Genomic DNA, 22,639 nt, shown 5'->3' on the forward strand with positions numbered 1-22,639 from the left:
AGACAACAGTCTTTAACTTTGTTTGTGCTACTTTAACCATCTGTAGAAGCCTAGTAGCCCTTTTTAGAATAATAACTTTAAATGCATAAAATGCATAGGATTACCAAGGAAACCTATACCAGATTAAATATACTAGAAACAATAACCAAAACAAGAATAAAATTATGATAAGTCAATATACGTATCATTATACTTCTTCATCAATGCAGCAAATAATACCTAGATATGGATTCATTAACTATAATAATTTCATCGTAGTAATATGCATAAATGGAACTTTGAGATATATGCAAGAATTGTAACGGGATAAGAATATATCCCTAAAGATGACAAAGGCATAGGAATTGCTAATGCCACTGCAGTTGACTACATTTGTATTTGAATAAATTAAATTTCAGCTGGTAAAGCTAAGGATGTAATTTTTGTCCACCTGAAGTTCAGGGACCCCTGGCCTTCTATCCATGAACCCTCTGGGGGTACACAGACTGCAGGTTAAGCGCCCTGCTTTAAGATCCCATAGATTATCCAGAATGAACACAAAGGAGTGAAAGAAAACCTCGCGCTCAGGAAGGTCTCTAAGTCTCTCAATTTTACAGACTTGGTTTTAGGCAGGATTTGCTCTACATTAAAATGAACTGCAGAGGAAGTCCAAAACTGCTAAGTAATCACAGTCAAGGGGAAAAAAAAAAAAGATGTATTATTTGACCTTCAGCTTTCTTCATTTATGAATTGGTTCAACCCAACCAAACGACAAACAGATGGATAGAATGGAGTAATGCTAAACTCAGCTGGCAATCTGTCCCTGGCGGGGCAACTAGAGAGCTCACTTTCATTTACAGTTTACAGATGACTCCCAATGCTGGTATGCAAGAATTCGATTTGTGTCACCTCCCATCAATCTGACCTGGGATTACATCAGGAAAGCTCACGGTAGGAGGCACTGAAGCTTTAAGGGATCAATTTGTAGAACTGTAGGTGAAACTTCTGCAAAAACATTCAGAATCGCCCTTCCTTTTGAGCCTGAGTGGAGAAACTTGATGACTATCAGAATTTCTAAGACAAGGCACCACTCTGGAAGGTGGTTCTGAGATTTTCAATTTGGAAACTAAAGGTAAAAAAGGAGTTTTTCACAAACCACCACTTGTTAACATGAAATGTTAGGTGACAGCCAAACAAGCCTATTCTTGCTTATTTCTACTTCTACTGTTGACGGCAAGGAAGGTTCATAATTAGCACAACTTTCTTAATACTTTCGTGACAAGAAAGGGAGTTTTTGTTGTTGTTGTTTCCTATTCTCTCCAAAATTAATTAATTGTGTAAGGACAATTCTTTAAATATATCAGGTTTATACTTTTGGGGGCAGGAAAACCAACACAGAGCTACATCACTGTTAAATGTTACAGACATTTGCCCAGTTATTGCTATAAACTCTAGTAAAACACTATGAAACAAGTTGGCAACTGGCAATTCACTTGCCTGTTATAAAGTCTCCAAAATACAAGTTATCATTCAATATGAAATAAAATCACAATGGGAGCCTTCAAGTTAGTCTTATACATTAGGTAATATCTGAAGTGTTACCACATACCACTATCCCTTTTATGATGAGAAAACAAAAGCAATGAACAGCTTTGGATTGGGGGGAAGGAGAGGAGACATGCATGCAGATCCAGTTTGGGTTTTGTCTGTTTTTTTTTTTTTTTCTATATATGTTGGTTACTGTTGTGGCCTTGGAAATTATTGCTAAAGGATTCAGTGAATCTCCTGTGACTACCGTGGCCATATGTTTCCATGTGGCTCAGGGCAAAGAAAAGAATTGACATTTAAAAACATTCTTCCACAAGCCACTCTTCTAAATATTGTGCGTGCTCAGTCACTCAGTCTTGTCTGACTCCTTGTGACCCAGTGGACTGTAGCCCGCCAGGCTGCTCTGTCCATGGAATTCTCCAGGCAAGAATACTGGAGTGGGTTGCCATTTCCTTCTCCAAGGGATCTTCCCTACCCAGGGATCGAACTTGCATCTCCTTCATTGGCAGGCAGATACGTTTACCACTGCACCACCTGGGAAGTAGACATCTATTTATCTTCACAACCCTCCTGAAGTATCCACAATTGTCATCCCTACTTTACAGCCAAGGAAAGTAAGGTTCAGAGGGTTAAGGATCTTGCTAAGGTGGCAGCTAGTTGTTGACAGTCTCTGGATTCAGTCCCATGACTGCCTATGTCCAAAGGTTCCCCAGCACCTGTGTGAAATGTGCTACATTTCCTCCATGCTAGGCATCTTATTCCAGAGCGGAGCAAGTCAAGATGTTACCTGCATGTCCTGGCAAGGAAGACAGACACTGACCAAGTAATTAACAAGTGTGCTAAGTGTTGCTAGTAAATGTTGCAGGTATACCTAACCTAGTCTGAGGTGGGGGCAGGGATTCAGGCAAGGCTTCATAGAGGAAGTGGTACTTAAGCAGAGGAACTGAAGGATGAACAAGAGTTAGGTAAAGAAGCGGAAGAACCATCCTAGCAGAGGATAGCAAGCATAAAGACCTCTAGACAAGAAAGAACACGGCTATAAAGGAAAACAGAAAAGACCTATCATAAAAGCCTTACTAAGAATCATTTGCACTGATTGAGCACTTACTGTATAACAAGTGCTGTTCTGTGCATGATGTATGCATTAACTCATTTAATCTCATAACAACTCTGTGAGGTAAGGAAATTATCTCCATTCTTCTATCTGAGGCACGGAGAAGTTAAGTAATCTAACTAAAATCTTATGGATTAAAAATGGTGGAGACTAGCGTTGGACGAGGAGGCAGGATCACAAGGACAGAAAATCAGAGTCATCAGATGTTAGAAGTCAAACTGTTCAGCATTATTTCACATGTAAGAAAGCTTAAAACTGGAATCAAGCCACTTGTCCCCAAGATCAGAGGCCAGCTCAGAACTGTGTCTTCTGATTCCACATGTGGACAAACTTGAACCCGAGAGATAATACCAAATACTGGACTGTAAGACTCAGTTCTGAATGGAACACTTCCTTAACCTTCAAAGTCGGTGACCTTGACCATGAGTCACACCATGTCATCCCTTAAAACTATTCAAGGAAAATCCATCAACCGTTCAGCTTCTACTCTGAATCCCAAACTTGATCTTCATTTCAGGAACAGTCTTTGCAGGGCCTAAGAAGAAACTAATTAAATTCACTTGCTACTTATAGCCTGAGGAAATTGATGATGGGATGGAACGACAGATGATGACTTTTGACAAAAATATCAATTTGTAAAATAATTTTCAAAACCCACCCAGGTGTGCATGACCTTGAGATTCTCAAGTAAAACCAATATGTAGACATTACAATTAGTTTAAAAGCAGCTCTGCGTGAAGATGAATTTTGCAAGTCTTATTAGGGAAGGCATCTGCAAGGGACCAGGGAATTATTTAGGCAGAAAGGTATGAAAGAGAAAAGAGAGGCAGCACTTCTCTTTCATATTTATTAGTATTCCTGTCTTGGGTTGAGATTTAGAGATCATTTCTTGACCTGTGTCCCTAAAACACAGAGAAATGTTTTGAACTTTCACATGCACTCAAAATTAGCCTTAGTGGCCTTTTTACTGAAAATTACTGAAAAGAGTTTTAATCTGCCCTTTCTAACAGTGGACAGTGCAAAGCTCTGAAGCAATTTTAACCAATCAGGTTACACCTACAGAAAAAGCTACATAATGAGTCCCCTGCATACAAACCTACAAGTTGTAAACTTTCAAAATGTGAACATGGGTTCGCATGGCCAATCATGTAAGTTAGTTCACACGTCTGGTGTCACATGCATATATCCGCTACAAGTGGCTGTGTTTTTGTGTACTTTACTGCATGGTACTGTACAGGATACAGTACTACAGAATCTTTATTTCAAGCTCAGGATGTCCAGAAGCAAGCACAAAAGCAGTGGTGATGTAGCAGGTATGACTGTACTTTTCTAGGTACTGTACTGTAAGATTAAAAATGTTTTCTCTATTTTTTATTTGTTTTTTATATATTATTTTTGTGAAAAATGTTATAAACCTCTTATAGTACAGTAATATAAAGCCAACTGTGTTAGTTGGGTACCTAAGCTAACTTTGTTGGACATGAAAAAGACTGGATTTACGAACGCACGCTCAGAACAGAACTGGTTCATATGTAGGGGACTTACTGTATAGGTAAGTTAAATAAAAACTATTTTTACCTTTAACCAACTTGATAGATAGCATATATGGAACATGTTACCTCAATTGAAACTTCAAAGGACTATTTTTCCAGGCCTTTGGATTTTCATTGCCAGCATAGTATATGCTTTTTGCTTATGAGAAAAGCACTTACCCTAGGGAAATTCTTAGGCAGAATGAGGAAAGTTTCTCAGATATTTATAGCCAAAATATTTCAAAACATAGGTAGCTATATTTATGCTTGGTTCATATTTTAATGAACACTAAGATTGCTGCCCACAAAGAAATTTTCAGTATCGCTTTAGAAATAAAATACCTTTCCTATCTCAAATGCATGGTTTTTCTGTTCTAGAAAAGCAGGAGGAAAAAGTTTTAAAATCATTGCAAAATATGTTACAGCCTGCAGGCTTACTTAGAATTTGCCTCTTCAAATATTTTCTACACTGATTAAAAATTTAAAATCTACTGTAAATAAGGAAGCTGATGAATAGCCCCCAGAGCAACCTTGGGCGAGATTATGAAGATTACTCTCATCTGAAAGCTTCATCCTGCCTGAGTCAGAAACCAAACTTCATCTCTGATACTGAGAGGGTCTGTTTAAGGTGCTCATGTGTAGGTGTCCTCCAATTTACAGGAGATAGAAGCCGGATGAGGAACAAAACTTTGCTTGGTCCTAAAGCCCATAACTTAAGAGAGCATCACAAATACATGAAATGTCCAAACGGAATTCTCCAGGCAAGAATACTGGATTGCCATTCCTTTCTCCAGGGGATCTTCCAGACCCAGGGATTGAACCCAAGTCTCCTGCATTGCAGGTAGATTCTTTACTGTCCAAGCCACCAGGGAAGCCCCCTTTCAGAGCATCACACATACATGAAGTGTCCAAATATGAACAAAACTAGCAGAAAAGCAGTCAGTGGCCTATCTATAGTTTTTCAGGTTAATCTTTTATTAGCCAATTAAATATTTCCTTGGAAAATTTTTAGTCTATTTTGTAACATGCCTTTGATATCATTATCCTTGTTGAATAAGAACCGCAACTGATGGATAAGCGCCTACCAAGACAGAGGACTGGAATCTCATCTTCCAGTGATAGAACTCAGGCAAGAACTTCACATTCAGGTGAAACCTGAGGATAACCACTGGCAATACACTGATTCTACAATTTCTTAGCCTTGGGCTGTCAAAAGCCTGCCTCTTGGGTATAAAATAAACTTTTTGGCTCACTAGAGACCTGTCACAGGTGTTTCTGTACACAGGAGGTATCTGGGCAAAAAAACCTCAGTGTTAAGCATTAAACAGACCTCTCTGGGAAAAAAGAAAACTGAAGACCCCCAAAGTCTCTCTCACACTAACTGCAGTTTCTGATTGAGAGTCCAGGAAAGCTCTCTCTAAACACATATCCTCAGGCTCTCGACTGAAATGGGATAGAGTCTGAGATGTTTACAAATGAATGTGGGGATTTATTTTGCAGCCAAACTTTAAATGCACAACAAGCTGCGAGAGCTTTCTTTCTGCAATAACAGCAAACAGCAGCCTAAGATGAAGCTTCCCATTTCCTCAGCCAGCAGGGCTCCAGGCGGGCTGAGTCCACGCTTACCTCTCCAAAGGTGGATCACACACGCAAAGAGGGTGTGGGGCTCTGTGGAAAAAGCACTGGGCTGGAAATCAGGAGACCTGAAGTTTAATTTTCATTTTGTCCCTAACCAGTCATTTTACCTTGGCACAGCAACTTAAGCAACTGAGTCCCAATTTCTTTCTTTGTGAAGGGGAAATAGTGGCATGGGGAAAAGGAAACAGATACAGAATGTCTACTATGAATAAACTTTTTGAAGACTATAAGCAACAATTCTTCAATGAGGGTCTCATTAGCTTAATACTACAGATGAGGAAATGGAGGTTCTGAGATAAACTAACTTGACTAAGAGTACGTATTCGGAAGAGATAACAGAAGCAGAGTCCCTAGTATAAGAGCTGGAACCAGAAGCTAGCTTTCCCCATTCCATCATATTCCATTTGGAACTCTTCAGTTTGAACCTAGCTTTCCAGGATATTGTAAAGACATACTTGTTAAGATAAACATAAAAAAAAAAAAAATTTAACAGTTTGTTAAAATGGTATATACCTTTAAAATATTTATACACAGAATTTGGGGTCTGAGTCCCTCAAATGTTAGAGGTAATAACATTCTCAATGTTAAGATGCATCTTTTGCTGGAGAAGAATTATAAGTGTTAAATGTAGGTACATAACACCCATATATACCTTACACTTGTTTAGATTTTTTGACATCTACGAAGTTCTTTCTCATATGTGAATTTACTTGGTCCTCCTCATGATGTACTATAAGGTGGGAAGAAGCTATCATCCATATTTATTTATCACCCATATTTACTTATCACCCATATAAGGACATCGTAGTCAATGCTTCTGGGGTCTGTGTCACCTGCCTTTGTTCTGATTCAGCAGCAGCTGCAATACAGAGTTTCCTGTGAGCCTAACTCGCCTCTCAAGGCCAGCATAGAAAAAAAGCATACACTGTGCTCACGTCACTGCTCCTTGGATCCCTAGACCTACCTCCTTAATCCACAGGCCAGCCAAGCCTGGAAGGGTGGGAAGTTTGTTTTACCAGGGAAAAATGGCTCCTGTCTTTCTGATAAGCAAATTCAAGAGTAAATCTGTGCTCCAAAGAGAACTCCATGGAGTCAGACCCCTTTAGAAACCCCATTGCCTGTAGAAGAGACTTCTGTAACACAAGTCATATGTCCTCCATCCCCCTCCTGACTTTCTCATTCCCTCTTCCAAATAAGTCTATTTTTACCGAAGTCCTCTTAAAACATTCTCCTTTTGGAGACTTCAAACTGTAGAAGCCATCGTGTGTGGCTAAAGGAGGCGAAGTGACTTACACAGTGCCCCCTGCTGGTGGCAGAAGAGGCAGCAAGCACTCCCTTCCAGCTCTGGTTCTAAATCCATCCTTCATATTCTACTTTTCATTTGTTGGCACAGGTTGTTGTCGTTTAGTCCCTAAGTCATGTCCAACTCTATTGCAACCCCATGGGCTGTAGCCCACAAGGCTCCTCTGTCCATGGGATTTCCCAGGCAAGCATACTGGAGTGGGTTGCCATTTCCTTCTCCAGGGGATCTTCCCGACCAAGGGATCAAACATTCTTTACCACTAAACCACCTGGGAAGCCCACATACAGGTCAAGAAACTGTGATTTTCACCTTTTACCAATATGTCAGACTTAAATTTTTAAAAAACACAAGTTTTACCACAAAATAAACAGTAAATGATAGCCATCATTTTTGCTGGAAGTTACAGAGATGATCTGCTGGGCTACTATGAAAAACATTGCACATTTTTCAAAATTTGAAAGTATTACATTTTGCTTTGCTTGTGTTGGGCAAGTGAATTAGAAATTATAAGTTTCACTCTAAGTTTTACAGATGAGAAAGCTAAGTTGTAAGAACTTCTGTTGTCGCAGTTTTACTATTTGAACCAGGCTTAAAATCTTTCTACTCCAGGCACATTCTGGGCTTTGCCTACCAAATCTGTTCAACAGCAGGACTGTAGATTATCTTCAATGAAGGGCATTGGTCTGGAGCTTTGCTGAGAACATCTTTTATTTATTTTTAGATTTTCCCAGCGTCTGTTCCTCCCTTTTCCATTAATTGCATAATTTTCCTTTAAGGATGCAACCTTAAGGAACCCTCAATTCATATACTTCAGATCTGAGTGACCCACCAGTCCTTAGTTCCAGAACTCAGAATTTAAGTACCTGGCTAATTAGGATACTTTTCTCCTTGGCCACTAGGATTGGGACCGGATCTTGGCCAACTAGAATAAACACTAAGGCTCTCATGGGTCCACTGAGAAAGACCCACTCTTCTCCAGTGCGGAGCCAGGCTAGTAGACAGCAAGTTTTCAGTGCCTGGTGGCCATCTTGCCACACTATTGGAAGAGCCTGAAAATAAAGCCAATAAAGGGGGAAACACTGCACAGAGACGGATGGAGACAGACTGCTGATGTGACACGGAGTTCGTCTTCCTCGAATTTAGATTTGTCACAGGACTTGACCGTCACAAGACCAGTACATTATGGTCTCATCTTTCAAGCTCCTGCCACTTACAGTTCCATAAGTCCCTCCTGAAATGAGCTCTGTACTCAAGCCTTAAAGAGACTCAGTGCAGGACTTCTCTGAAGAAACAAATATCTGTTTTCTACTACCAAAAAAATAGGCTAGGAAGTCAAGAAACGGAAGCAGAGCTAATAAAATCTTGGCAGAATCCTTTGTCCCAGCTTCAGAAAGCCTCGGGAATGAGGTGCTAAATAAGTCTCTTTATGAATCCATGAAGCAACTGGCCTCAGACGAACCCTGTCACTTTTAATGTAGAGAACACCAACTCCACAAACTTTGTTTTCCTTAGCTAGGTGCTCCATTCAAAATTCAGCTGCAACTAGAGCTCAAAGGAAGAGTCCTAGACGGGGAATTACTTTTGCTCATTGGTTGGTTGGGGTGTTCTGGTTTTTGTCTTTGCTTAAAATTGCACAGCAGCATTGAGAATCCATGTTTTTACACCTGTAAGTTCTTAGAAGAACTTCTAATCACTCTTCTGCCCTCTGATGAGCTGAATATGAGAGCTGGAGAAGTAGATGAGAGAAAAAAGCTGAAACCAAACCCAGAAACTTGCCCCACAGCAATATGGATGTAAAGCAAACAATGCCCTGCAGTTGCTTTTAAAGGTTTTTTTTTTTTTTTTCCCTCTCCCTCGAGAAAGTCACCATCAAACATACACTTCAGTCATAATATTTCAGAGCCAGGGAGTTACGTTTTGAGCTTGAAATGCAGTGGTGAGCTTGAAAAACTTGTTGGCGGTGGTACCTCGGGAGTTTTCAGAGCCTAGGACAGTCTGACTGAGGCAGGGAAATGGGGAAGAGGTGAGTATAGATAGGTTTACCAGATGACCCACCATCAAAGAAGGCTAGAGACTGGTGTTGGCCCAAGTCAAGCCTCCAAGCCTTTGTCATCTCTTCAACACACATGCAATGGAGACTTCTACGGTGTTTGGAATACCTGAGGTCAATACATTTGGCTTCTGAACATGACACACATATTTACCTGGTGAATTCCACAGAATAGTACTGAATAGGAGAGCTTCCTTCACTCTCTCCAGGTTTCCAAGACAGGGCCACCTCGGAATCAGAAACCACAGTGACGTGCGGCTGCTGGGGTGCTGTTGGAGCCAGGCAGGAGTCTAGGCAGGACAGCAAACAACTGGAGTTGGCTGCAGTCTTTGCCGTTGGAGAGGTTTCATGTATCCAAAAAACACGTGCTTTCTACAACCTAAACATTTCTGTTCAGAACAGCCTCTCAAAGTCCAAACCAAAATAAGCATACACCCAAAAATCATAACTGGATTCTCCACTGGATTTGTATAAGGTTTATCAATAAGTGCTGATCTTCCCTTCCTCCCCAAGCCCCCCTGGCTGGAAATCCGACTAAATTAAATTATGTGCAGACTATTGACCCCAGGACACACAGTACTGTGTACCCTTTAAGACCTCTGTGCGCGTGTTGGAATTGATATTTACTTGAAAGTGAAAGCCACTCAGTCATGTCCAACTCTTTGCGACCCCAAGGACTATACAGTCCTTGACATTCTCCAGGCCAGAATACTGGAGGGACGTAGCCTTTCCCTTCTCCAGGGGATCTTCCCAACCCAGGGATCGAAGCCAGGTCTCCTGAATTGCAGGCAGTTTCTTTATCAGCTGGGCCACAAGGGAAGCCCAAGAATACTGGAGTGGGTAGCCTATCCCTACTCCAGCAGATCTTCTCAACCCAGGAATTGAACTGGGGTCTCCTGCACTGCAGGCGGATTCTTTACTAACTGAGCTATCAGGGAAGCCCCTTGATATTTACTTATGAGGAAAATGAAATGCTTAATGTAATGGCACTTACTTTCCACTCTTCTGTGTGTGGACCTCCTCCCTTCCCCCCACCCCCATCATCAGAATACATACCAATGGTGGGACATCTGGAAAAGCTCTCATGTGTGAAGATGTAGGATGATTCTATCACCCCAAGGTCACTGCCGTTACTATTTTCATATCCAGACTTTCACATCTGCCAGCTTTACACTGTTGCTTCGGCCAGAAATATTTTTCCTGCCTCCTCTTCCTAGCAAAATCCTATGCAGATTTCAAAAGCCAGGCCAAAGATATGGTTCTTTCTGAAACCCTCCTAAGACTTGGGGTGAGGAAGTGCTCCCTCTGAGTGCTTCAGAGCCGTGAGTGGACTCAGATACACCGAGTTACACGCTAACCATGCACCTCTCCCTCCCCAGGGAGCTCCTGAGAGCGACGATGCTTTCAGACCACCTGTGTCCCCCAGTACCCACCGCACCACCACCTCAGTGAGCATTTGTTAGATTTCCCTGGCCTGTAAAATTTCTTTTTCCACCCCTCTTCCTCACCTTCTTAATTCCCACTTACTTATCAGATGTCTACTTAGTAGTTACATCCTTAGGGAATTCTTACTGCACCTCTATATCGGATCTTACAAAAGAAGATCTTACATCATGTTGGAAAACACTTGTCATTATCTATGGCCACACACTAAATAGATAATATCTTGACCCATCCCGCTAAGTTTTAAGAGGGCAGGGGCTGTGCCTGTTTTGTTCACCACTGAATTCCCAGAGCCTAGTGTAGCACAGGGCCTGGCACAGTCGATCCTCATTGGTATATACTGAATGGAGGAATGATTGAATAGCCCTAAATAACAGTTCTTATTCTTAATGAATCAGACCCATTTTACCTTGGGGCAAAGTGGTAACATGCTGAGGAGAGCTAAGCCGCCCTTTGCCAGTCTGGCTGTAAGCTGCCACGCTCACGCGGTATTCAGTGCCTGGTTTCAAATCTCCGATCACTTCCTCCTGTAGATGACCAAACATGAAATGTATCAATGATCAGAAGTTCCTTTGAGACAAACCAGACAATTTCCATGAGGGCTGCATCTTGAGGCCCTTGTGAAATTTGCTTGGGAGATTGTTTTGCTTTCTCTGTGTGCATGTGTGCTAAGTCATTTCAGTCATGTCTGACTCGGTGCAACCCTAGGGACTGTAGCCCGCCAGGCTCCTCTGTCCATGGGATTCTCCAGGCAAGAATACTGCAGTGGGTTGTTGTGCCCTCCTCCAGAAGATCTTCTCGACCCAGGGATCAAACCTACGTCTCTTATGTCTCCTGCATTCGGAGGCAGGTTCTTTAGCACTAGAGCTACCTGGGAAGTCCTTTGCTTTCTCTAGGATTGGCCAAGTATTTTAATTTGCAAAGAGAAAAGCATCATGACGTATTTCCGAAGACTAGTGAATTATGTTTTATTGGAATATATACACTGTCCTAGAACTAGGACTCATTCACCTTATCAGCTGTTGCTCTTAACATCTGAGTTCTTCAATAAGAGTACTAGGCTGCTGGAGAAGGCAATGGCACCCCATTCCAGTACTCTTGCCTGGAAAATCCCATGGACGGAGGAGCCTGATGGGCTGCAGTCCATGGGGTCGCTGAGAGTTGGACACGACTGAGCGACTTTCCTTTCACTTTTCTCTTTCATGCATTGGAGAAGGAAATGGCAACCCACTCCAGTGTTCTTGCCTGGAGAATCCCAGGGACGGTGGAGCCTGGTGGGCTTCCGTCTATGGGGTCGCATAGAGTCAGACATGACTGAAGCGACTTAGCAGCAGCAGCAGCAGGCTGCTGGAATTCAGGTAAGGATCTTTTCCAGGGTTGGAATCCTCCAGCCCTTTCTTTCCATTTGCATTTCACCGATGCTCAGGTACTAGCCACAACAGCAAACTGAGGTCTTGATTTGCATCCATAAAGGAGGGACTCAAACTTTGGTTCCCAAATTGCATCAGAATCACCATGAGGGCTTCTTAAAACAAATTGCTAAGCCGGGCCCCCAGGATTTCTGATTCAGTAAGTCTGGGAAGCAGTCTAAGAATCTGCATTCCGAAGAAGTTCCCAAGTGATGCTGCTGGTGGGTCATGGTGGGTCTTCCCTGGTGGCTCAGATGGAAAAGAACCTGCCTGCAGTGCTGGACACCTGGGTTTGATCCCTGGGTTGGGAAGATCCTCTGGAGAAGGGCATGGCTACCCACTCCAGGATTCTTGCCTGGAGAATCTCATGGACAGAGGCTCCTTGCAGGCTTCAGTCCATGGGGTCGCAGAGTTGGACATAACTGAGTGACTAACATTTTCACATTGAAAACCACGAGGACGGATGAGGAATGTGTGTGTGTGAACTTCACCTGCACAGAAGCCTTGACCAAGAAGCCCCAGTTGAAGTGGACTCACTCCATCTTGAGGCCTGTGTGTGCTTGTGTGCTAGTCGCTCAGTCGTGTCTGACTGTGCGATGCTCTGGACTGGAGCTCTCCAGGCTCCTCTGTCCATGGAGCTCTCCAGGCAAGAATACTGGAGTGGGTAGCCAATCCTTTTTCCAAAGGATCTTCCTGACCCAGGGATCAAACTCAAGTCTCCTGCATTACAGGTAGATTCTTTAGCATCTGAGCCACCAGGGACACCCCAACTGGAGTCTTCTGTGTTATATAATAAGTGGGAGCCTAGGGCACATTGGTCTCAGCACATTGTAGTGAAAATGATACTCACATGGAATCTATCAGTCCTGGGCTTGAATCCTGACTCTGACACTTATTGTTAGCTGTGGCCTTCACATTAAATACCCAGAGCATCAGTTTCTTCCTCTGTAAATGGGGATGATGGATAACTATCTTGCACAGTTATAGCATTTGGGGTAATGTGTGTAAAGTCACTGGTTCCAAGGCCGTCCTCAAGCAACAGGATTGTAATGATTATTGTCTTAGACACTGAAACGTCTCCTCTTCTCCACTTATCTAGGTCCTACCACTTCTCTGAGGCCCAAATATCCCCTTGACCACGCAGATTCAATCTTACCCCACTGTTACGCCACTAAATTAGCACTTTCATATATTAAAATTTTTACTATTTCTTCCATGGGATTACAAGCCACTTGAGAGCAGCCATCCTGTCTTATATTTCTTCACAACATCCCCTGCAAATGACTAAATAGTCATTGTTGATAAGGAGAACTAATCAACTGATCAACAAAACTTTTTAAAAAGATTCAACAAATAATTATTGAATACTTACTATAGTAGCCGTTAACCCTGAAAGCATTTTAAAAACACTCAAAGATCTAAAAATAAAATACCAATGCTAGATTCTACTCCAAATCACTTAAATCAGAACTTGAGGGTGGGCAGGCCTGAGTCTGTTTAAAGCTCTCCAGGCGATGCTAATATGGGTAGCCAGGTTTGTGAACCACTGGTCCTGGGCTTGCCTCACCTCTGAGTTCCACCTGTCTCCCCTCCTGTCTTCCTCCTGTATCTCCAACCTCTCCCTTAACTACCAGATCCTTCATTACTGTGCTCAAGTCACTCTCATTTTCAAAGCAATCAATTCTTCGCCACCATGCATGCGCCCCTGTCACCTCTCCAGAGACACAACCCTCCTGAAGAAGTTGTCTCCACTTACTCACCTCCTGTTCCCTCCTCACCCTGCTCCCATCTGGCCTCTCCTCACTACAAACGACTGAGATGTTTCTACCAAAGTCGCCACAACAACTCTGCGGTCCACCAAGTGGGGATGTCTCCATCTTTACTCGACTTTTTGCAGCTTTCAATACTGTGACCCACCCTTGCCTCTTAAATCTCTTGGTTCCCTTGGAAACCATGTCTGTTCCTCCTCGTCTCTTTTCAAGTATCCCTCGCCCACTCCCCATTCTCTGCTGGCCCCTTCGGTGCTGGTCCTTCCCAGAAGTTCACCCCTCACCATCTCCTCTCACTCTGTAGCCTTGTTTAGGTGAGCTCATCTACTACTCCCTTAGCTTCTGGCACCTTCGAACAACATCTCCCTCCATCCCCAGCTCTAAGCTGCCTCTTCATCCCCAGTCATGAGTTTATGACTGCCTCTTGAGCTTCTCTACTCAACAACCACGCAACTCAAGTTCAACATAACCAAAGCTCACCTAATCACTCCTCCTCCAACCACCAAAAACAAAACAAAAAGCTGCTTCAACTGTTGTGTTCTCTCCCTCATTACCCAAACCAGGAATTCTCAACACTTGTTCACCCCTGCTGTCTAACCATCATTCAATCGAGTACCAATACTCTTTCATATCACATGAATCTGTCCATGTAGTTTCATCTTCACAGCCATTTAAGTCCAAGTCCCCATAATGACGGCAATGCCTCTGACTCTCCCAGCTTCCAATACTTTCTGCACATCCAATCTGGACTCCACACTGCTAGAACAATTTTCTTAAACCCCAAATATGATACCATCTTTGCGTCCCCCTGGTTATTCTTCCAGCATCATCCCGTGCCACCTTCCTTCCTTACATTCTGCATTCCAGTCACACTGAAGAACTTGGCAGGGCTCAAATTTATGCCATTCAATTCCTTGCCTCGGGGCCTTTGAACCTGTGGCCCCCTCTATGAGAAATGCCCTTCTCTCCATGTCTGCCTGGCTCATCCTTCATGACTCAGTTCAACTGAGACATTACCTCATTTCTCTGGCCCCCCGACCCCAGTCTGGGTAGGTGTCCCTCCTCTATGCTTCCCTGGTGCCCTTGGTGTACCTCAATGTAGCACCACTCACCTTAGACTGTAACTGCTCATTGGTCACCTTCTCCCCACCCACTTGAGGGCACAAGACAAGTTCGTATTCCTCTGGCATGCCAAAGCTTAGAACAGCATTGCCAGACATGGAGCAAATTTTCAAGCAATGCTTTTATGATGAATGAATAAATGAACTAGTGAATGAATGGAAGAAATGAAACCAAGATGTCTGACATAAACAGATTACCTCATCAAGAACCAGCTTCTCCTCATAACCCCTCCGACTGGATTATCAGCTTCTATATCTCTGCCCTAGACCTGGAGTTAGTAATACAGAGACAAGGCTGACTTCCTTTTATCAATCTGTCCCCAGCCACATCCACCTGCCTTTTGGACCTGCTCCCTCCTTTCATTTGCCTTGAATCCTTACTTGGGCCATTTCTACAGCCTCCGGGGCGGGTGTGTGTCTCCCGTCTTCTGTCCCTTCTCTCCCCAACGACTCCATCCTCCATGTAACTGCATGAAGGGTCTTTGCTGAACATATGGTGCTGTTTTCCCAGCCCCACAGCCCCACCCTCGCCCTTGCTCTAATTCTCTGCATCTGTGCATCCCAGTCCTACCATCTGTCTCCTGGGGCACGTCAAGTTGGGTGGTGAAGAGGCTGGAGGCAGCAGGTATAACAAGACCGCTGTCTCGCTCCTCTCCCAACCGCCACTCCCAGGTTTTCCCCAGAGAAGCAAAAATACACTTTCAAACCAATCCAATGCCCTCACAGGCTTTTGCTTTAGAATTCTTTCCTCCCGTGAAGTCATTACCCTGTATGAAGTATGGGGGTGGTGATGCGGTTTTATGGACTACTGCAGATATTAGCTATGCATCAATACCAAACACAGCACCATTAATTACCATTTATTGAGTGTTTCCTCTGCTCCAGAAACATACAGAGCCTGATTTAATTCTTCCATCAGCCCTGTGAGGTAGGTATCACTCTTATTTTCATTTCCAGAGGAGAAAACTGAATTCTGAAAAAGTGAATGATTTGCTCAAGGTTGTATATTTATTAAGTGGCAAAGTGGGGATTGGAACCCTGCTTTGTTTGACTCCATGGACAAAGTTCTAATTGGATAATACATGAGTGAAAAATATTAAATAATATTTAAATGAACAAAAATTTATAACATAAACACTGAAGATCAGATTATTTTATCTGTAAACAAGGAAATTTATGTTATCAGAAATGTAAAAGTGATCATTAAAAATCAAGGGAAATTACAGAAATAGAAGTTCTTAATGTGGATGAAAAAACAACTAAATTTTTTGTTAGACATGGAATTATTGGCATGACCTTTAGCCCAGGTATATTCTGAAAGGCGAAGTGTTACCCTCCCAGAAACTATTTCCAGTCTTTTCTGGTCTTTTCCTGAGCTGACAGACTGGTAGGTGAGCATAAGGGAGTGAGGTTAAGGGGACTGCGTAGCTGGGGTTATTAAAAGAGAAGCTGGAGTCAGTGCTTTAACCGTCTCTTCTTCCTCGTGCATCTCTCCTTCCAAATGGAATCCCTCAGAGAGTATGACTTGTGATAACCCTTGAATTCTTTAGTAAAATGCTGCATAAAATCCCACAAATCTTTCTACTGCTGTCCTTAAATGTCTCATGGCAACTACTTCAGCCTTGCATCAAACTAGATAAGATGCTAAATATACCCTTTTCAAAGTAGAAAAACAAAGTGTTTTGTTGTCTTATGGAAGTTTGAAAATGAGTCAAAATACTTTTCTCTCTTGGACCTCTTTCTGCACACAACAGTGAAAAACAAAGAAAAAGAAATTACTTTCTTGGAGTAGAAGTCTGAATGAATTCCAGCCTCCTCTGGGCCCTCCCATCCTTTCCTTAGAGAGAGAGCAAAGATGGGTGCACTGCTGCAGAATAACTGGATTTTGTGTTTGTCTCATGCTTCTGTGTGCTCAGTCGTGTCTACTCTGCGATCCTGTGAACTATAGCCCACCAGGCTTGTCTGTCCATGGAATTTTCCAGGCAAGAATACTGGAGTGGGTTGCCATGCCCTCCTCTAGAGGATCTTCCTGACCCAGGGACTGAACTTGCGTCTCCTGCATTGGCGGGAGGATTCTTTACCCTTGTGCCACCCTTTACCCTTGGGTTTGAGTGAGTGAAGTCACTCAGTCGTGTCCGACTCTTTGCGACCCCGTGGACTGTAGCCCCCCAGGCTCCTCCGTCCATGGGATTCTCCAAGCAAGAGTACTGGAGTGGGTTGCCATTTCCTTCTCCAACCCTTGGGTTTGGGGACCGCTAAACTTTCATTCTACTTCATACTAGACCCAATGTACAAAAACAACCTGGATAGCTACGTAAGAGGAGCCCCTGAAAAGACAGGACTATTCTTAACTGAATCCCTGTTCCCTCTCCAATGATGAAACTGTATTAAATGGTTCTGAACTTAAATCTCTGACCCTGAATCAGATCTCACCTTTAACCCCATTCATGCTGTATTTTTTTCCTACTACTGGAAAACCAAGTCATTTGTTCCCAGAAATGAAGTTGGATGTTGTCTTGTTCACTAGTCTGGTCAGGTGGTCCCTACAGGAGGGCATCCAGTAAGCACAGCGGAGAGGAGGCATGAAGTGGGAGAGCGCTGGACTAGGGGCCAGGAGACCCAGGCTCTGCACCCAGACAGCTGTGCAGTTTCAGGGATTCCACTTAACTTCTCTAGGCCAGGGTTTCAACACGGAAATTTTATAATTCTTTTAAAATAACCTTCACTAGTGGCTAGTGACCTTGGATTCAACATCACATTTGACTTCACAAGTCAAATCTGTGCTTTGGTTGCCTTAATAGAAGTTGGGACTATTTAGCATCAATAGATGGGAGGCACAGGGAAATAGAAAAGGGTTATCTCCCAAACAGTCTTCTTTCAAAGGTCCCAAGGAAGGCAGGGCAGGGCAGGCCAGAGTTGGGGGAAGAGTTGGAAGGATTTCCATTTCCCGAGTGGTCACAGAAAGAGTATCATTCAGGGTTTTGTAAGAAGGGCAGCATTGGCTTTGGGGCTGAACAAACCTCCCTTATATGGATCTACCCTTATCGAAGGACAGTCAGTATCCCTGTGGCTTGATCACTAGAATGCACAGATGTTTCCATATGCCACAGGGAACAAAGAAACCCCCAGGTGGAAACCATTACTAACCAGCCCCTTTGTTTTACAGTCAAGAGATGTTTACAGGGGCTCAGAGACTTTCCCACAGTTACCCCTGTTCTAGTGACAGAGCTGGGACTAGATGCAAGTCCCATGATTCCTGTCTGCTTTATCTCTTAACCTTGGGTAAGACCCAAATAGCATCACTATTCTGGGTCAGCCAGACCAGTGAAATCCACGGCAGGGTGATAGTTTATTCCCCCTTAGTTAGCAACACAAAAATTTACTGAAATACCCAAAGAAAACATAAGAACTTTCTATTTTATCTCCTCACTTAAAATTTGGTAGGATTTTAGAATGTACACAATATATTAGTAGAGTCGCAGATATATAATTTACAAATACATACATATATTGGTACTCTGGTATATATTCAAATAATTTTTAACTGATGTGTGTGCATGGGTGCTAAGTTGCTTCAGTCGTGTCCACCTCTTTGCAACCCTCAGGACTGTGGACCACCAAGCTATTCTGTCCATGGGATTAAAAAGTGTGGATACCAAATGCTAACCAAATCAGAAGCTTTTACATAGGCAGAGTATCAAAGAAAATATCAGAATTCCACCTACTCTCCCAGGTTATGGAGAAGGCAATGGCACCCCACTCCAGTACTCTTGCCTGGAGAATCCCATGGACGGAGGAGCCTGGTGGGCTACAGTCCAGGGGGTCGATAAGAGTCGGACACGACTGAGCAACTTCACTTTCACTTTTCACTTTCATGCATTGGAGAAGGAAATGGCAACCCACTCCAGTGTTCTTGCCTGGAGAATCCCAGGGACGGGGGAGCCTGGTGGGCTGCTGTCTATGGGGTTGCACAGAGTTGGACACGACTGAAGCAACTTAGCAGCAGCAGCGGCAACCACCAGGTTATTTTGGTCAATTCTTCATTTGAATCAGACTAACCATTTGTCAACCCAATCCTCTGTTTGGCAATCAGTCCAGAAAGTCAAATCAACCAGGTTTAGATATCCAGTCCGGTCTCATTGACAAGGTCTAGAATTGTTAGAGAAAGTGAGGAAAGAAGAAGGGGAGGTGGGGGAGCACTTTCTACAGGGATTGCTGGCTGAAATACTTTCTCTCCTTTTCAATCTTTTTCACTTTGGGAGCAGAACTTAAAGTACTTCAAACTTTAAAAATATTGCTTTTAACTTTACTCTTCCAGGTGAAATATAAGCCATTTTTTTCTAAATGATTAAAAATTCACCTGTATGCCCAGCCTTTGCTGCTTCCCCTAGAACCAAGCACTCTCTGTGGGCCTTAATCGATGAGGAAGATGCAGGAAAAATTGACACTTTGATGAACAGAGACCCCCTGACTCCTAGGTTGGGGCAAGGGTTTAACTTTTTGAAGCATACTTACAAAAATCATCTGATGATCCAATCGTCCCTGGAGAGGAGAAAAAAAAAAAAAAAACAAACAATATGAAAAGGAGAGGAAAGTAAAGCTTGGAGGAACTAAAATGAACCCGTAGTGTGGCTGCCCTTCTGCCATGTACAGTCAAGGGCAGCAAACGCACACCTCGGCAATGCGAATTCTCTCGAACCCTCACTCAGTTCTTATTCTGCGCCAGGTGTGGTGCTGAGGGTTCTATGACCATGACCTTGTTTAATGTCCACAACATCCTTACGCTGTAGGATGATGCGAGTACAGAGGGTCCCAAACTTTTTCTGTTCTCAGGATAAAATAATACTGGATTAGCAGCACCACCAATCCAGAAAAAACTCCCTAACAGTTCCGTTTATTCAATAGTTATACCCCAAAGATTTGGTAGTGGAAGTTTACACAGATGTTGCTATTTCCCGTGCAACATTCAAATATTTCACAAAGCCCCTGTGAGTTTGCTGTAGAGCCCTGGAGTACCATAGTACACAGGCTGGGAACCACAGACACACTACCCATGATATAGACCCTATTCAAATCCCTGTTCTGTTGATGAGGAAGCTGAGACCCAGTAGGGGCACCCAGGGGGTTTGTTATCATACAGGAATCTGAATGCATGTCAGCCCACTCTGCTATACCAGACCTCTTCCCTCCCCCTTCCTGACTCATTGTCTTTATCGCTAATCATCATTTCCTCTCTCCACTCTGTGTATTCTGCAATCCCCCTACCCCACCCAAACACACAAGCACAAGAATGTGTATGCACACTTGAGTGTTCAGTCCCTTGGTTCAAATGATTTGAAGTCCCCTGTCTTCTTTGCCTTTTCCAGAAACTGCCCCTGCTTCAAATCTCAGTCCCAGATTTTACCTCTTGAACACTTGTTCCTATACTAATCTCTCTATCTTCAAAACCTCAGTCTGTCTGGTAAGTGGCATGTGAATGAAATCTGGTCTCACATTGCTCTAACCGTTTTATCTAGTGTAAAGGTGTGTGAACACGTACTAAGTTACTTCAGTCTTCCTACTCTTTGTCACCCAATGGACTGTGGCCCGGCAGGCTCCTCTGTCCATGGGATTCTCCAGGCAAGAATACTGGAGTAGTATTGGCATTTCATTCTCCAGGGGATCTTCCCTATACAGGGATCGAATCCATGTCTCTTATGTCTCTTGCATTGGCAGGCGGGTTCTTTACCACTAGCACCACCTGGGAGACCCAGTGTAAATGTGATTTCCCCAAAAGCTGCCCAAGAACAGCAACCATATGTGATATTGTCCTGGGCAGAGTGGCAACTGTGAACATTTGTTGAAATCAGCAAGGTAATCAAATACTACAATTTGGTAGCATATTCTAACACTTAGGTATAGTTAATGGAAAGAATAAAGCCTTTGAATGTGTGGATCACAACAAATTTTGGAAAGTTCTTAAAGAGATGGGAATAACAGTCCAACCTTACCTGTCTCCTGAGAAACCTGTATGCAGGTCAAGAAGCAATAGACATGGAACAATTGACTGGTTCAAAACTGGGAAAGGAGTATGTCAAGGCTGCATATTGTCATCCTGTTTATTTAACTTATATGCAGAGTAAATCATGTAAAATGCCAGGCTAGATGAATCACAAGCTGGAATCAAGATTCCCAGGAGAAGTATTAACAATCTCAGATATGCAGATGATACCACTCTAATGACAGAAAGCAAAGAGGAACTAGAGTCTCTTGATGAAAGTGAAAGAGGAGAGCTGGCTTGAAATTCAATATGAAAAAAATTAAGATCGTGACATCTGGTGCCACAACTTCATGGCAAATAGATGGAGAAAAAATGGAAACAGCAGCAGATTTTATTTTCTTGGGTTCCAAAATCACTGGATGGTGACTGCAGCCACAAAATTAAAAGACACTTGCTCCCTGGAAGGAAAGCTATGACAAACCTAGAAAGTTTATTAAAAAACAGAGACATCACTTTTCAGACAGTTTTGTACAGTCAAAGCTAAGGTTTTGTCCAGTAGTCACGTACGAATGTGAGAATTAATAAAGAAGGCCGAGTACCAAAAAATTTATGCTTTCGAATTGTGGTGTTGGAGAAGACTCCTGAGAGTCTCTTGGACTGCAAGGAGATCAAATCTGTCAATCCTAAAGGAAATCAACTCTGAATATTCATTGGAAGGACTGATGCTGAAGCTGAAATTCCAATACTTTGGCTACCTGATAGAAAGAGCCAACTCATTGAAAAAGACCCTGATGCTGGGAAAGACTGAAGGCCAAAGGAGAAGGTGGGGGCAGAAGATGAGGTGGTTAGATAGCATCATCGACTCAATGGACATGACTTTGAGCAAACTCTGGGAGCCAGTAAAGGATAGGGAAGCCTGGCGTGCTGCAGTCCATGGGGTTGCAGAGTCGGACATGACTGAGCAACTGAACAGCAACAACAACCCAACTGCCCCCTCTTAGGACAGAATGAACCACAGAAGCTGGGGCTGAGGGCTTCTGAGGCAACTGAGGGGTACTTAAGCAAAAGTCTGAGAATAAAAGCAGCATGCAAAATACAAGCAAGCTGAAGACATGCATCTCTTCTTTTTGAGTCATGAGTGCTCTGGTAAAAATAGCCAGGGCAGGGCTCAGAATGCAGTCTGCCCTGGGTTTACAGTCAACTGTTACTTGCTAATGTATGATCTGAAGAATGTCACTTCACCTCTCTGAGTCTCAGCATCCTTGTCAGGTCATAGGATAGTTGTAAGGATTAAATGGCAAAAGAAATGTAAAGCATGAGGGAGCGTGGCTAGCAGGTGACAGATTCTCAGTAAGTGGTGGTTACTCCTCACAGATGACAAGAAGGTTTCTAGGTGCAGCCCCCGGCAGGCATCTACTAGACAGACACCACCTCCATCACCAGTGCTGTTAAAGCTGCAGTATTCTGGGCACTGATGCTAACTCCTTGCAGAGCAATTAAAAGGGCTCTAGTCTGTAGATTAATTGTAGGAGAATGGAGAAGGAGACAGCAAGTGAAAGAAAAGAAAACAGAACATGCCTAAGGCAGAGAAATTCACCCCAAGAGACCTTGACAGGAAACAGAAGGAAAATAGATGAAGAGCCAGCAGTTGGTTAGTGGAAGGACAGGATGCCGGCTGGAGAAGAAAAACAAACAACTTGTACCATTTGAATATACATTTCCAATTACATCATTTTCTTCTGCATTATGTCTC

At 43.1% G+C, this 22,639-nt stretch overlaps 1 protein-coding gene across 1 annotated transcript in view; it reads right to left on the minus strand.

The window, feature by feature from the left end:
* The window catches only part of EGFLAM (EGF like, fibronectin type III and laminin G domains), a 195,209-nt gene that overhangs the window by 102,439 nt on the left and 70,131 nt on the right, over nucleotides 1–22,639 (minus strand). Inside the window, exons 4-6 of the mRNA XM_044932653.2 lie at nucleotides 19,422–19,448; nucleotides 11,017–11,134; nucleotides 9,319–9,454 (exon numbers count right to left, since the gene is read on the minus strand). Coding sequence (XP_044788588.2) covers nucleotides 9,319–9,454; nucleotides 11,017–11,134; nucleotides 19,422–19,448 — 281 coding nt within the window. The remainder of the gene's footprint in view (nucleotides 1–9,318; nucleotides 9,455–11,016; nucleotides 11,135–19,421; nucleotides 19,449–22,639) is intronic.

This window comes from Bubalus bubalis, chromosome 19, assembly GCF_019923935.1.
Source record: "Bubalus bubalis isolate 160015118507 breed Murrah chromosome 19, NDDB_SH_1, whole genome shotgun sequence".
Taxonomy (NCBI): Eukaryota; Metazoa; Chordata; class Mammalia; order Artiodactyla; family Bovidae; genus Bubalus; species Bubalus bubalis.